Below are 16,128 nucleotides of genomic sequence, written 5' to 3'. Positions count from 1 at the left end.
AACTGACATATAGTGTTACATTAGTTTCAGATGTGTAATGTAATGGTTCAACAATTCTGTACATTACTCAGTCCTCAACAGGATATGTGTACTCTTCATTCCCTTTATTTAACCCATCCCCCAGCCTGCATTTATTTTAGGTTATTGCCAATTCTGAGCTAAAGGTTTTTTTCCCCTGGATGCCTGGGTGGCTCAGAGGTTGAGCGTCTGCCTTTGGCGCAGGGTGTGATCCTGGAGATCCGGGATGGAGTCCCACCTCAGGCTCCTGCAGAAAGTCTGCTTCTCCCTCTGCCTTTGTTCTCTCTCTCTGTGTCTCTCATGAATAAATAAATAAAATCTTTAAAAATAAATAAATAAATAAAGGTTATTTTCCCTAGGTTTTTATAAAATGAAGACCCACACTATAAGGAAGATTTTAGGGACTAAATCATAGATCATAATTAAAATGTACTTAAATATTTAGAAAGGCATGGCTGGGGGGTGTCTATAGATGACTGAGTGGATGATAGATGGTAACTTTTTTTTTTTAATGATTTATTTATTGGGCGAGGAGGAGCAGAGGGAAAGGGAGAGAGAAAATGTCAAGCAGACTCCCCACTGAGTGCAGACCCCATCTTGGGGCTCGATCTCAAGACCCTGAGGTTACAACCTGTGCTGAAACTAAGAGTCAGGTGCTTAACTGGCTGTGCCACCCAGGCACCCCTGGAAGGTAACTTGTTAACAGGAGATTAGAAGCTTGGCTTCTCTGTTGTGAGGCAGGAGGAAGATCTCCCCACATTAGGTGGCAGTGGCCCTGCGCAAGTGTGTGAGACATCTTGAGGGACCTAAGAGGAGCTCCTGATCGTCAGGCTGCACAGCTAGCCTTTTGGCAAATACTTCCGTCACCCAAGCATGTCATTTCAACAGTTCTGATGACAATGGATGGGATTGTAAACTACCCTCTGGTAGTGATGCCAGCAGAGCCTGCACCACCTTGCTCTTAGGTCAGCTCTGGGGATTTGTTTCTGTTGGATTGCGTGATCTGCAATCTGGAAGGCCAGATTTGTCATATTGTTTAAATTCGGAGTCAGGATGTGCTGGGCCTCTTCTTGGAAGGTGAAGCTGTAAGCTCTTCATACACTTAGCAGTTGTTTACTATACCTAGTCCTTAAGGGAGATCTGAAGAGGTATGTTTTTATCTTTTTATTTTATGTATTCATTTTTAAGATACATGTTTTTCTTTTTTTTAAAGAGTTTTTAATTCCAGTTAACATCCTGAAAAGAGATGTTTTTAAAGCTGAGGTTCATAGGGTGTTTGTTGTCACTGCGGCTGTTTAACTGGATTCCTTTCCTTGACTTTAAATGGGAAGGACAGGCTTCCAGTTATGGCAGGTCAGTTTTGAATTTCTTTTTTAACAAAATTATTTGTTTATTTATTCCAGAGAGAGAGAAAGAGAGAGGGAGAGAGAGAGAGAGAGAGCAGGAGGAGGACAGAGGGTAAGGGACAAGCAGACTGCAAGCCCAGAGCCCAGTGAGGGGCTCCATCTCGGGACTCTGAGATCATGACCTGAGTTGAAACCAAGAGTCTGACACTTAACTGACTGAGTCACCCAGGCACCCCAATTTTTTTGCATTTCAACAGTTTATACTTAAAAAAAAAAAACTTAACCTACGTGCAGGATTATTTCATTTTTTTCTAACCATCCTGGTATCAAAATATGAAAGTAGATGTATCAGTTATATACATTTTCAGTGTAGGAAAAAGAAGCCTCTCTGTGAGTGGAGGGAGTTCATTGCTTACAGAACTCTTTGGAAGAGCTGGAGGAGTAAAGTCAGGGAGCTGCGCCTGGAGCTTTGAGTTCAAGGGCACAACACTGTAGACATGCTTCGGTAGTGAGGAAGTACAGCACCACCATTGCCACTTGTCTGCCTTTCAGGTCCAGGAAGCTGTTGCCTAGAAACAAAAACACTGAGGCTGGGTGCTGGAATGGCCCCTAAAATACTCATATTTCCGTGACTGACTTTCAGCAACAGGAAGATTGCCTCTACTCCAGCCTCCCACGTCTTACCAAGTGCATCTATTGGTGCAACAGGTGGAACCAACCTCACATCCAGAACCACATTTACAAGGGAGTCAGGGGAGTGTGGCCTTAGCTCTCCATCGTGTCCACCTAGAAGGAGGAAGGGATGACTAAGATACAATATCTAGATTTGCTTGAAGTCCTTGAACAACAAACACTGCTTAGTTAAAATTTCTTTTTTTTTTTTTTAAGATTTTATTTATTTATTCCTGAGAGACACACAGAGAGAGGCAGAGACACAGGCAGAGGGAGAAGCAGTCTCCCTGCAGGGAGCCCGATGTGGGACTCGATCCCAGGACCCCAGGATCACGACCTGAGCTGAAGGCAGACACTCAACCACTGAGCTACCCAGGAGCCCCTTAGTTAAAATTTCTATAAAAGAAAAATAAATTATCATCTTCAAGCAGTGTGTATTTTGTTTACTGGACCATTTGGAAAAAATTAAGGATTTCCCATTGATTTTTACTGTAGTGGAATTTGACTTCAACAAACCAGAGTATCTCACTGACATGAATGATTCTGTGTTTGATTGTGTGGATGTGTTAGTTCAGAAAAGGCTTTAGAGGTTCATTCCAATGGGATAATTGTAATGAGGAAGCAAAAGTTGCTTTGGTAACTACTCTTCTTGAACTTTTTAGAAATTTGGATCTCTATGCCTAGTTCTCATTTTATTTTTTTATTTTTTTGTTTTCAAGAATTTTTTTAATAATAAATTTATTTTTATTGGTGTTCAGTTTGCCAACATACAGAATAACACCCAGTGCTCATCCTGTCAAGTGCCCCCCTCAGTGCCCGTCACCCATTCACCCCCACCCCCCGCCCTCCTCCCCTTCCACCACCCCCAGTTCGTTTCCCAGAGTTAGGAGTCTTCATGTTCTGCTCTCTTTCTGATATTTCCTACCCATTTCTTCTCCCTTCCCTTCTATTCCCTTTCACTATTTTTTATATTCCCCAAGTGAATGAGACCATATAATGTTTGTCCTTCTCCGATTGACTTATTTCACTCAGCTTAATACCCTCAAGGTCCATCCACATTGAAGCAAATGGTGGGTATTTGTTGTTTCTGATGGCTGAGGAATATTCCATTGTATACATAAACCACATCTTCTTTATCCATTCATCTGTCGATGGACACTGAGGCTCCTTCCACAGTTTGGCTATTGTGGACATTGCTGCTAGAAACATCGGGGTGCAGGTGTCCTGCCGTTTCACTGCATCTATATCTTTGGGGTAAATCTCCAGCAGTGCAATTGCTGGGTCGTAGGACAGTTCTATTTTTAACTCTTGGAGAAACCTCCACACAGTTTTCCAGAGTGGCTGCACCATTTCACATTCCCACCAACAGTGTAAGAGGGTTCCCTTTTCTCCACATCCTCTCCAACATTTGTGGTTTCCTGCCTTGTTAATTTTCCCCATTCTCACTGGTGTGAGGTGGGATCTCATTGTGGTTTTGATTTGTATTTCCCTGATGGCAAGTGATAAAGGGCTAGTTTCCAAGATCTATAAAGAACCTATTAAACTCAACACCAAAGAAACAAACAATCCAATCATGAAATGGGCAGAAGACATGAACAGAAATCTCACAGAGGAAGACATAGACATGGCCAACACGCACATGAGAAAATGCTCTGCATCACTAGTTCTCATTTTAGTATCTCCATGTAGGCTTTGTCCTTTTCAGAGGATTCTTTTACATTTCTGTCTTGGGAGTCTTGGGAGTGGTTACAGTAGAGTACTGCCAAACCTTTGCTATGGATTTTTTCCCCTCTCTCCTGTCAAAACTCATTTTAATGAAAGAGAGAGTACTTTCCCTGAGTTATCATCTAGACTCAAATCTAAGAGGAAAAGGATCATAACTAATTCATTGATTATCAGTTGAAGTGCTACATTCTAACAGTAGAAAGATATTGCTATTACAAATTGATAATGCGAGTTATATGACAGTGATTTGGTGCTCAGTGTCTTCCAGTGTTTGAAGCTTAGCTCAGAATTTTCTTTGAATTTTTGAGATCTTCTGAAAGATAAATTGCTTTATGAGGGCTAATGCAATCCATGTTATTATTGGGCATAGAGTTGGGAGGCCCTGGGAGACATGTATATCACGTATTTATTAAAGTTTTAAGGACTCAGGAGGCTTCTTTAACAAAATAGACACTTTGCAATAACTGAATTGTTTTTCCATTTTTATAGTGAAACGATTATGTTTCTTCATGAAATATTTCACCAAGGACTGAAGGCGAGGATAGCAAACTGGCCTACTTTGATTTTAGGTGAGTGCATGCTTTAGAGATAAAAGATTTTCTCTTAAGATGGCTACAATTAAAGTAAAATAACTTCGGCATCATTCAGCCTAAGCTGTCTGAATTTCCCTCTTGACCGGTGAGCTTCCTTATGTTCTGGGGATCTGTTTCATTGCCCTTTCAGCCCTTTGCCCTGACCTGTCATAGTGCATTTGGGGCAAGAGTCATGCTTGGCCTCCGGGTGACTTCCACCAGAACAGTCATTCAGGCATCTGAACTGGGGGCCCTGTGCATGTGTGACGCCTGGTGCTGGGAGCCGCTCTCTGCCATCCCATCAAGTGCACCTCTCCTCATACCTTGGGTAATTTACCAAGGGCAAAGAGAAACTGCCATGTTTACTTCTTTTTTCCAGCTGATCTGTTTGATATTTTGCTCCCCATGTTGAACATTTATCAAGAATTTGTGCGTAATCACCAGTACAGCCTCCAAGTGCTTGCCAATTGTAAGCAAAACAGAGATTTTGACAAACTCTTAAAACAGTATGAAGCCAACCCTGCCTGTGAGGGGAGGATGCTGGAAACGTTCCTGACCTATCCAATGTTTCAGGTAAGTCATCTGGGACACATTTTATAAGTCACTGACTCCAGTCTGGTGGTACTGATGCCTGCGGTGACCAGAGCGAGGTGTCCAAGTGTGCCCTGTGGGGAATTACGGCGTGTATGCATCCTCTGTCATCTTGAGCTTGACCCTGAGATAAGCAAACATATGCCACACATTTTCTGTCTGTGTAGTATAGGGAAGAAGAGCAGACATTTTTTTTTAAACCAGGCATTTTTGAAGCGATTAAATCAGGAATGATTTTGTGCAAAGTGGCACAATTTTCTCTTTACAGAAAGCTACCACACAGACTTCTTCCATGGAGTCTCCTCCTCCAGCATGTTTAAAAATATTATCAGGTTTACAGAAATAGGATGCTGTGCAAAAGTTCCAGTATATGCTGGTTGCATAAAAGGCTCCTGCAGGGTGGAGTGACTGCTGGGAAAATCTTTGTTTTCCTGCCCATCCTCCCTGCCCCGTTACAATTGCTATTGGAACTGGTCTCGAGCTTGTCTGGAGCTCTGGAGAGCCAAAGGAGGACGGCTGGGCCACAGAGGAAACCAAGGGTCTGGAGGCCCTGGCAGGACCTGGGCACTCTTGGCCCAGAGTCGGGTTCTTGCATTGAGGCTGGGCCTTGTCCTTACATTTACCTTTTTGGCATTAGAGGGTCCCTGAGGGACCGAGCACACTTGTGTCCTTGCCTGTGTCGCAGGCTTTACCATTCCAAGTCTTTGAGTGAGGACTGGGGAAGTCAAAATGTGAATTGAATCTCCCATTCTTTTGAAAAGCGTTGATTCTGTTCTTTTGGAAAGGCATTGAGTGTTCTCATTGTGGAATTTATGGGGCTTCTGGCCAGGCCTCCAGATTGTCATGTGGTAAACCGATTCTCCTCATCATGTGTTAGGGCTTCTGCGGAGAGCTTTGCCCCCCTACAGGCACCGCTGACCCCAGCAGATCGTTGTGTAGCCTCAGAAAGAAATGTTGCTCTGGGTCATAATTGTTTGTCTTAAAGTTGGTCAATCCTGCTTGAAATCCTGGAAATCACCGTAGAGGTTGAGTAAGGTTTTTAAAAACCAAAAGGATGCATTTGAAACAACTTAAATATAGTGAAACTTTATAATGTTATTGTGTTGTTTCATGGAACTGAGTTGTTTGAACTCTTGGCCTCTCTGAGGAAATATTTTACAAGAAAAACTTCAAAGCAAACAAAAAAAAGTTTGCTTTTTTTTTTTACCTTATAAAAATTGTAATTTAAGCCTTTATTTATAGCAAAACAAACTTTATATAGTGCAGTGTTCTGAGATTCTGTTTGAATATTTGGCATTACTCTGGATGATGATTAAATACCCGAAATTGTGTCTTTCAGGCAACTTTGCCTCGGGTGACTATTCAAAGGTAGAGTTATCAAAGGCACATGGAATATTCAGGGAGGTACCTAGCTCCCTTTCTGATAGCCCATTAATGCCTTCCTGAGGCCTATTTAATTTCCCTGGGTGTGATTCTCTCAGTATTTTATTTTATTTTTTTAGGATTTTATTTATTTATTCATGAGAGACACACAGAGAGAGGCAGAGACATATGCAGAGGGAGAAGGAGGCTCCCTGTGGGGAGCCCAGTGCAGGACTCAACCCCAGGATGCCCGGATCATAACCTGAGCCAAAGGCAGACATCAACCAGTGAGCCACCCAGGTGCCCCTCTCTCAGCGTTTTAAAGTGACACGACTGCACTTGAGCTTTAGGGGAGGTGTCCAAACACAGTAGAATGTAGGGCCTTGGAAAGTCCTTTGGATCATCTTTAAAGTGCTGAGATACTCTCCTACCACCCTCCCTCCTTTGCCCTGGAGGTTAAGCCCAATGAGAATGACTTGGCATTTTCATTGACTCCAAGGAATTCCCATAATGTCATGAAAGGACCACTGGACTGAGAATCTTTAGAAGACCTGGATGTCTGGCTCACTCTTCAGTTGTAGCATTGAGGAAAATAATTGAAACAATATAAATCTTGGTTTCTTATTCTTAAAATTGAGGCACTTGAGCTCTAGTCATCTCCCAGAGGTCTAGCTGACTCTGTGATTTTAGGGGGACTGCACCAGTTCTAAAAGTTTGGGTTGGGTAACTATGTGGGGGTTCAAGGAGCCTGGTCCAGGAACCCCCAGTCCAAGACTGTGGTGGCCCCAAACCCTAGAATTTAGCTGATAGATCAGATGTTGAGGCTCTGTGGCTTCTTCCAGACCAAAGGCACTGGTTCTGAGAGCCTGGGAGGTTCAGGGAGAAACCTCAAACTTGAAGAATTTAGCCAGAGTTGGTCCAAATTGCAGGAAGTGTGCAAATTGAAAGAACATTAAGTTGTGCTATTTATTTATTTGCTTCCCTAGAACTATCTTGAATAGACCAAGAGGGGAAACCATCAGAATCTGCTACCTCTAAGAGCCTCATTCTCCTTGATGTCTCTTCTTTGTCTTGTTCACTTGGTGTCTCTTCTTCCTGCCTTCTCCCTAGGAGTAACCATATGGAACACTTGGGGGAAAATTGCCCTTTCTAGAAGCTTGAAGGTTTTTTTCCTCACTAGGTTCATTCCCTCCTTCTTGTTGCCTTTTGGTTCTTTCACAAATGAGGTGAAATAGTCATGAAAGTGTTTGCTCCCTTGAAGGATCCAACTGTTTCTGCTTCGCCCTGCATACATGTGTCAGCAGTAGTACTTTAGCACTTCCACCTTGCTCTAGTGGAGGCTGGACCTGGGGATGAGGCTGAGGCACTTTACATTTTTTTGTGTGTGTGTGCTATTAGATAACAGTAGAAGAAGTGACTCTAGTTCATGCCACCAAGGGACCTCTGGCCAGACTTTTACTTGAGTCTAGACACGGGGGCAGAGGTTGGTGTGGGCATAGGGGAGAGGCGATTGGCAGCTTTTAGCCTGTATATGTATAGAAGAGCAAGTGTTCTGGGCTCTTTGTCAAGTAAGTCAATTGCTGCTTTTAATGTACTATGTTGAGCTTTGAAACATGGAAGAATTGTAGAATTTGGATGATGTAGTAAATTTATCCTCAATTGAACTATCAGACAAATAAGTCCAAGTGTTGCCAAGAAATTTGTTTATGGAAAATAATGTAGTTATTAATATAATTTTTAATTAGCAAAGACAATGGCATGACTGGTACTGTTTAAATTGGCTTCAGCTGCTCCTAAGTCCATAGGTAAGCCAGTCGTGAATTCTGCCCCCTACGAGAACTGTTAGATGTTCTCCAGCAAGTAGCCACTTGCCGCTCTAGCCACCTATTTACTGTAACAGCAGAGCAAGCTCATTAATGTCTACAAAGTGACAAGCATTGTTCCATAATTGAAAGGAGAATTATGATTCATCTGGACAGCACTTACTGTGATTCTTGTTTTTTGGGGGAACAGATTTATAATCAGCTCTTGAATATACAGATGCGCTCTTTGGAGAGCCGTCCACTTTTCTGCAGAATGTCCTTTCCCAGCTTTTTGGCAGCTTCAGGCTTGTTTGTTCCTCCACCAGAAAGTAGAAAGGGCCAGTTTCTGAATTTCAAATCCATCTACTTGAATCTGAGCCAAGGAGCTCTCTAAAATAGATTTAATTAATGGGGGAAGATCATGAAGCTATTGACTAAACTTAGTTTTGTGGGTTTTCAGTGCTTGCATCATACGTGTCAGGCGCTCCCACTCCTACCTTCTTTGTTATGAAAGATCTAGTGCATTAGCTGTTGTTTGCCTTGATTTTCTTCGTATGACTGCTGACTTAGAGGCATACTGGCTTTGTGCGGAAGGGATATTTGAAAGCGTATCTATCCCAGGGACCTTAACCAGGAGAAGTTTATGGGATGGAGAGGAAGTGTCCTCCACATGTCTTACACAGGAGGGGTCTCCCTCCTTTAAGGAGTCTGTCTGAACTTCCAAAACTTTAATAGGATGACATTCCCTAGGATACGGTCCCAGAATATCAACTGCAGATCCATGTCTGTGCTGATGGCCCTGCCCTTTGTGCTCATGCGTAAACATAGGCCCTCAGTAGACCACAGTAGGTGACCCAGTGAAGGCCACCCCCTGCACACGAGCAAAAGCAGATCCGTGGACAGGGCTGCCAACACCTCAGGACAGGATGGAAGGAACTAGCCACAGCGCTCCGGGAGGCTGTTTTACTTTCTTCCTTCTCAGAAGTCCTTTTGAGGGTTGAGTGAGTCCCCAGGCCCCACAGAGGAGACCGAGTGGGTTTGTGTACCAGTGAGAGCCATGATCATGGCTGGCTCTGTCATGTACTGTGAGACCACCCTGGGCAAGTTACCAGACCGCTTCACGCTTTGTTTCCTCCTTATCTCTGTATAATGGGGACATAACCCTTCTGTTGGTGTGGAGGTTTGGGCATACATGCCCATAGCAGGCCGCGTTATGGCAGCTGCGGTGCATGCATGTCGTTATTAAAGTTAAGCCCACTGCCCCAGCTTTCTTTTTTTTTTTTTTTCACTGCCCCAGCTTTCTAAAAAAATTTTATCTGTAAACCAGTAAATAAATAAGTAGAATAAAAAAATATATATATATATAAATAAATAAATAAGTAGAATCAGTAAAACTTGAGTTAAATCTCTACTATGTTCATTTAAAATTGTCATATGGCTGGTGGAGTTTCCGCTTTTGACAGAATTCAGATAGTTTATCCATAAACAAAACTATAAGTAAATAATGTAATTAAACAATACATTTTACTGCTAGAAGGATGAGTTAAGGTAAAGTAGGAAGAGAATGTAATAAAGGTGAGTATGTCTTCTCCCAAGTTTAAATTCTTAAAGAGAACATTGCAGTAGGGATGTGAATTAAAAAAAAAAAAATTGTGGGGCCACCTGGGTGGGTGGCTCAGTTGGTTATGCATCTGACTTTGCATACATCAAATCACAATCTCAAGGTCCTGGGCTTGAGCTCAGTGTGGGGCTCGGGAGCTTCTCTCTCTCAATCTCTCTCTCTCTCTCGCTCCCCATGCTCATGCTATCTCTCTCTTTCTCTCAAATAAAAAAATATATATATCTAAAATACGGACTCATGTGACTTGATAATCACTATGTTTCTCTATGAACCAATTTTCAAATCTTATGATTAAGAAATATATGCTTATGTTAAAAATCTAAAGAAACAACCATTTCTTTGGAGTATAATATTTTATTACTCTTTTCTTGTGCTCTTGGTGAATGTGGATATGTGGATGTGTGTGTGAAGTTTGAAGTGTAATTCATTTGAGAATTGTAAAAGTAGAGTTGAATTTCTCAGACATGATGGTGCACAGGAGAGGATGTCCCAGGGTCACTCATCCTGACCTCTTGCTCATGCTGGCCTTTATTTGCATTTAGATCCCCAGGTACATCATCACACTTCATGAACTCCTAGCTCATACACCTCATGAGCATGTGGAAAGGAAAAGTCTGGAGTTTGCTAAATCGAAACTAGAGGAACTGTCCAGGTATGTAGAGAACTTATAATAAAGGCTTGATTAGAGAAACCAGCGAGTTAGTTTCTATGGAAACCTAATATATATATATCCAGGGAATAAGAAGTGAGACACAGTCCAACTTCTCCGATTCACCTGAACATGAAATGCTAGCTCTTCAGATGGTACTGAATCAGCATAAACGTTAATTTTAACCAAGAAAAAAAAATCAATCTTTGAAAATGGTTTTATAGCATGTGAATTTATGTGATTGAGATTATAGGTGTATTTGCGTTTGAGTTTGAAAATATTAACATTTCTTTTAGCGTAGTAGAAAAACAATTTTTAGTTGTGTCTTTGTGTTCATATTTGGCAAAAAGCTAAGAAATGTGTATTTTGGATTTTTCAGTGACTGCACTGTTTCAGAGAATTATTTACATCTGTGTTCCTTTAGCTTATATGGAATAAATGGCATAAAGGTCTCTAACTTGCTCCACCTCTAAGAAATGGCATCCTAATTTCAATGAAGGGGCTGTCCATAAAATGATATGTTGCTTTCCTGTTGCATTTATAAGCAGCACCCCCAGGGTACTCATTGGTTGCTGACCCACTTGTCATTTAGAACTGTGTTGTACGTTGGGTTTGGTTTGAGTCATGGCTGGTTCAAGCCTGAAGGTCTCTCCTCACAGCCTCAGTTGTACTGATACAAGTTCAAAACTGAGCTTCCCAGATAGAGCTCTTTGCATACCTGCTAGAGCTATACAAAACCTCTCTTCCTGTGATCTGTCCCTGCTGTGTCTGACAGGATAATGCACGATGAAGTGAGTGACACTGAAAACATAAGGAAGAACCTGGCCATAGAAAGAATGATCGTAGAGGGCTGTGATATTTTGCTGGACACCAGCCAAACTTTCATCCGCCAAGGTAAGTCCTTGTTCGGTGGACCCACTGTCTCTAGTGATCTCTGCAACTGTCACATTGTCACTGGCAGATCCTGGCAAGCATTTTGGAGCTGTGTGATTGATACTGTTCATGCAGGACATCCCCATGGTCTTGACCGAGGCTGTGGCTGAGGCCCACATTTGTGCTGTTTCTTTTCAGGGGCCATGAAAAACAGCAACACAATAATAGTAAAGCACGAGTGGGACAGTAAATTACATTCTGACTGGACTCTCTTCCTCAGTGGACCAGACATTCTCTACAGCTCCAAGGAAGACAGATCGGTCTGGCCGATGAGAGTGGCAGTGCCAGGTGGCGACGATATACAGGCAAAGGCCCAAGAGAAACTTGCATTACTCAAAGCCCTTTCACATAGCGGTGGGGACAATGTCCGAAGTGAAAACAGCTGTCTCTTGTTCCCATTCTTTATCAGCACTTCTGGATCAGCCCCACACAATATGATTTAATTCAGTTGGTGACTCCAGTTGCCAAATGAAATGTCTTTTGACCCCTGCCACGCTTTGGTAATGGTGAACGTATCTTGTATCTTGTTTGTGGGATGTGTGCTTTGCAAGCATCACCCAGTATATTAAGCTTCTGAAGTGTTGAAGATTTTTGGGCCAGAAACGAGATGCAACAGCCTAATGGTGCATCTCCCTCCGGGGCTCTCACTGCAAAGCGCACTAAGTAAACCTCATCCAAAGTCCTTTTTAAGTGCTTAGGTGTTCTGAGGGAAGGGAGCATGGCCCATGGAGTTGATCTGAGACAACACATCTCACACATTTATAATTTTGAACTTGGTGAGCGGTGGCACATACATTTAGAACTAGAAATAACCTTTAATGTAGCTTCTGTTCGTAATGAGCCAATATCATTTGAAGATATTTGCATTTCCATTGCCTACCAAAAATGTGTTGCTTAAATTTTTTTTTACTTCATCAAACAAGACATTATTTGAGCTGTGAACCTACATTTTTGCACAGAATACTTAAAAAATGTAACACGCGCTGTTCTATTTTCCATTATTTGTTGATAAAGAGAGAAATTACACATATGTTAAAGTTTGGAAGTATATTTTAGGAAAGGATAGCTTTTCTCATTTTTGGCTTTTGATACTGATTTTCCTTGAAATGTAGTGGAATATAATGCTAACAGCATCAGGCCTTCCTAATCGCTTTGCGTTGCTCCACACAGACTGTGTCCCCACGGGGCTTCCTGCCTTCCTGGCCCTTGCCTGCCCGTGTGCCTTCCCGTGTGCTGGCCCCAGTGTGGGGACTGGGAATGCCCCTATCCATCCCTTCCATGCCTATTGAAGGTCTGCTTGTCCTTCCAGGCTCAGGTCAGACACCTTTAGGGAGCCTTTGACAATTCTCTCCCCTTCCCTCCAGGTAGAATGAATTTACCTTCGTCCCGGTTTCAGGGCCCCTCACTTCTCATGTCTGTGTTTCATCCTCTTGTGTGTTGTAGGTACATGTTTGCACGCCTGGCGCTCCCAGTCATTGTATCTCTGAAGGGCTGTATTTATGAATTCTCTCTTCCTTTATATGCTGCTTTCCATTATAGATACTTGAAAGAGGGGCACTGCATTAAATCAAATTGCTTGTTGAATTGCAGTTTTGATTATTAGATGTCTCGTTTTGTATTTTTCTTGTATTTGGAGTTCATGGAAAAAATACTTATTGACTAGAGCTTTATAATATGTGAGAATGCAAACAAATGTTTCTGTAACCACTATTTTGTTTCTGAAAAGGCTTGTGATTGAAAAGTATTATTATGCATAAACATTTATTTCTACAAACTTAGACTGCTCTTATCTAAGTTTGAAAAAAACATCTCTAATGAAAAATGCTGGGAGGTCGGATACATTGAATAAGTCTTTTTTTTTTTTCAATGCACCTTGAGGAAAAACCCTCATGAGCCGCCTCTCCCTTTGATTCATGTCCAGATGTTTATTGTTCTCTGCCACATGTCTAAAGCACTTTTATCAGCTATTAATATATCTGATGTTGTTATCGTATTGATGTTGATATAATGATTTGCCTTTATGGTATTTTTCTGTATTGTTTGGTTAGTGTGTTTAGGAATTATTCAATAAAGTTGGTTTTAAAAAATCAGACTGGAACCTGAAAGTAGAAAGGAATCCAATTAACATATAATTTGGGAAGTTTACAATGTTTTGCTTCGGTTGCTCCTATCATCACTTCTACTAAATACCCTTAACAGACTTTAAAACCCAGTGAGATGGGTTTCTTATTCTTTTGAAGTTTGCTGAGTTCTGTTTTCTATGAAATGGACTACAGCCTATCTCTAATTGTCCACTAGTATTTGTGTTATTTACTTTTAGGAATGGTTTGAGGTATGTTTCAGGCTGTGTGCATGTGCACGTGTGTACATATGCACAAATATATTGCGGTTTCAGTCTCAAATGAACTGTTATTCTGAGACTAGAAAAAAGAAGCCTTCTGGGTCATCTAATAGGCCTCCTTAGAATAGGGGCATCAGCTAATCTCAAATGTCAACCTGTGGGAATTTAGTTATCAAAATAATAGAAGTTCTATTGTAAATTGATTCTAATTATTAAACAGTTAATGAGCAGGATGCAAAGGATTCTATCATATTATAGTCTGGAAAAGTCGTTTATTTTCCAAAATCTACTCAAACTTTGTTGAACTGAGGTGGAAAAGTCTGGGGCAATTATATGAAGGCAGTATTGCCATGTCAGTGGAGGTCAAATCCCATCTCTTCCACTTCCTTGCTGTAGGATATTGGGTGATTTACTTAGCACCCCTGTGCCTTACTTTGCTCTTGTAGTTAATACTACCCAGCTTTTAGGGCTGTGGTGAAGATTACGTGAGCTAACATTGCTCACAAGAATATCTAGACTAATGCCTGGGAGAGTGTGATGTAAATTTAAAAACCAAGATCTAAATTTTGGAGTGAGTTTCTGTTTTTCAATAACATGAAATATATATGAATGCTTAATAGAAGGTAAGGCACTCTAAATTGACCAATTGCACAAAACCCATTATGCAGAGTCAGCATCTTGTGGATATGTGAATCAGGATCATTAAGTGAAGGTGACTGAATTCAGAGTGAAAGACACTGAGAATGAGACCTGGACGTCTGTGGTAGTAAACTAATCATTCCCAGACTTGAAATCCTGTCCTCTCAGTGTAGCAGTGTTCTTTGGAATTGTAACGTGGGGTCTGGGCATATTTGTACCTTCTCAAATACCTAATCCAATAACCTGGAGATTACTCTTTGTTGCCTCTTACTACTGAGTGAAATGAAGAATCTGGGCATTCGCCCATCTTGGATGCCACTCTTGGGAATTTAGTGATTGAATTAACAGAAGTTTTGTTGTAAATTGACTCCCAATTATTAGGTGACCGATGATAGAGATGCAAAGGACTCTGTCACAGCAATGGTCTGACCCTGAGGAATTACTAATTTAATACTAAATATTCCTTTCATTTGTATCAATTAGAGAGGAACCTCCAAGTCTTATAGTTGTGTTGAAACACCAGGTCAAACATAAAACGAAATACGAGAAAAATCCACTATGATTATTTTATGAACTAAACAATAGTGTTGAAATTGCTAACTTTTAATTCTGACGTGTAGACTTCTGTCTATACCTAATGTGCATAGTGAGGGGAACAGTTACAGATCAAGCATATTAGGGTATCGTTGCCAAGGAAACATTTATTTATTTTTACCTCAAAGGTGAAATTCATATTACTAATATATGAGCTAACGATGTGTTCTGTAATTTCTGTTTTACAAAATCATTGAATGCTGAAGGCACTTAACAACGCATGATATTAAGTCTTCATGCACTTGGTTATAACCTTTCTGAAAATGACTCCCAAACCTACTGATCCACCAGGATATTTGTCTTATGCTCCAGTCTTTCACTCCGCCCTAACTGATCTCATGGCCCCCATGGCAAAGCTAGAATGTATTGTCTTCTCCCACCCCATCCCTTTCCAAGGGTCAGCTTTCATGTTGCCGAACCCATTGCCATCTCCTGGCAGTGCCACTCACTGAGGTGTGACCTTAGGAGAGCTGCTTAGCCTCTCGGGGCCTCTGTTTTTCCCTTCTGTGAAAAGAGGGGCAAACCAGGTCTTCCGAAAGAGCTCCTTTGGCCTTGTTTCCACCCTGTGAGCCCCATGAGTACAATCCCTTTGCTATTACTTGCTCATTTACTTCTCTAGGCATTTTGCCTTGTGCTCTCCCCACCCCTCCTCTACTCTGCAGATTTAATTACTTGCTGCCTGTGTTCTCTGACAACTTGCTCCCACCTGCCTCACCTCCTTCTTTCCCTCTCCTCTTGCCCCTTCCCTTCAAGGGAGTCAAGCGTTCTCCTGCCCTTTGTTTCACAGGCCCATGCCCTCCCCCAGGACTCCTTCCACGCTATTCTTTAGCCCCCTGCTCCCCAATAGCTGCCTACTTTGTCTGTCCGGCAGCCCCACCTAAACACTCACCTGAATAGATGGAATCTGCACATGGAGTCTTGGATCCTCACCACCACCACCCCCGCGCCGCCTCGCACTTCTTTAGATCTCCTTTCAAAAGTAGATGCTATTTGGAATATTCATATGCTAATGTGAACATTTTGTGACCCAAGTCATAGTTTTACCATTTAACATATATGAACAATGTTAGTGGGGTTTTTCCCCACTTATGGATGTAATCTATGCTCATTTAAAAAAAAAGAGAGAGAACACAGAAAATGTATGAAGAGGAAATGAGGTTGCCCACAATCTCATTTTGTAGTGCTGACTCCTGTTAATATTAAAGGGATGAATATGCATTTAATGGTTCTTAAGGCTGCATTTGGGGTAGGTGGTAGATTGAA

The 16,128-nt window shown here is 41.7% G+C and overlaps 1 protein-coding gene across 3 annotated transcripts in view; it reads left to right on the top strand.

Moving 5' to 3' along the window:
• RASGRF2 (Ras protein specific guanine nucleotide releasing factor 2) overlaps positions 1-16,128 on the top strand; it is a 237,898-nt gene that overhangs the window by 93,923 nt on the left and 127,847 nt on the right. For all 3 annotated transcript variants that reach the window (XM_049108314.1, XM_025437016.3, XM_025437017.3), the window contains exons 6-9: positions 4,251-4,330; positions 4,713-4,906; positions 10,252-10,361; positions 11,134-11,252. In XM_049108314.1, the coding sequence (XP_048964271.1) occupies positions 4,251-4,330; positions 4,713-4,906; positions 10,252-10,361; positions 11,134-11,252 (503 nt within the window). The remainder of the gene's footprint in view (positions 1-4,250; positions 4,331-4,712; positions 4,907-10,251; positions 10,362-11,133; positions 11,253-16,128) is intronic.

The sequence above is a fragment of the Canis lupus genome, chromosome 3 (assembly GCF_003254725.2).
Source record: "Canis lupus dingo isolate Sandy chromosome 3, ASM325472v2, whole genome shotgun sequence".
NCBI lineage: Eukaryota > Metazoa > Chordata > Mammalia > Carnivora > Canidae > Canis > Canis lupus.
Note: the sequence above shows the minus strand (reverse complement) of the source record. Positions and strands in the feature narration are given on the sequence as shown.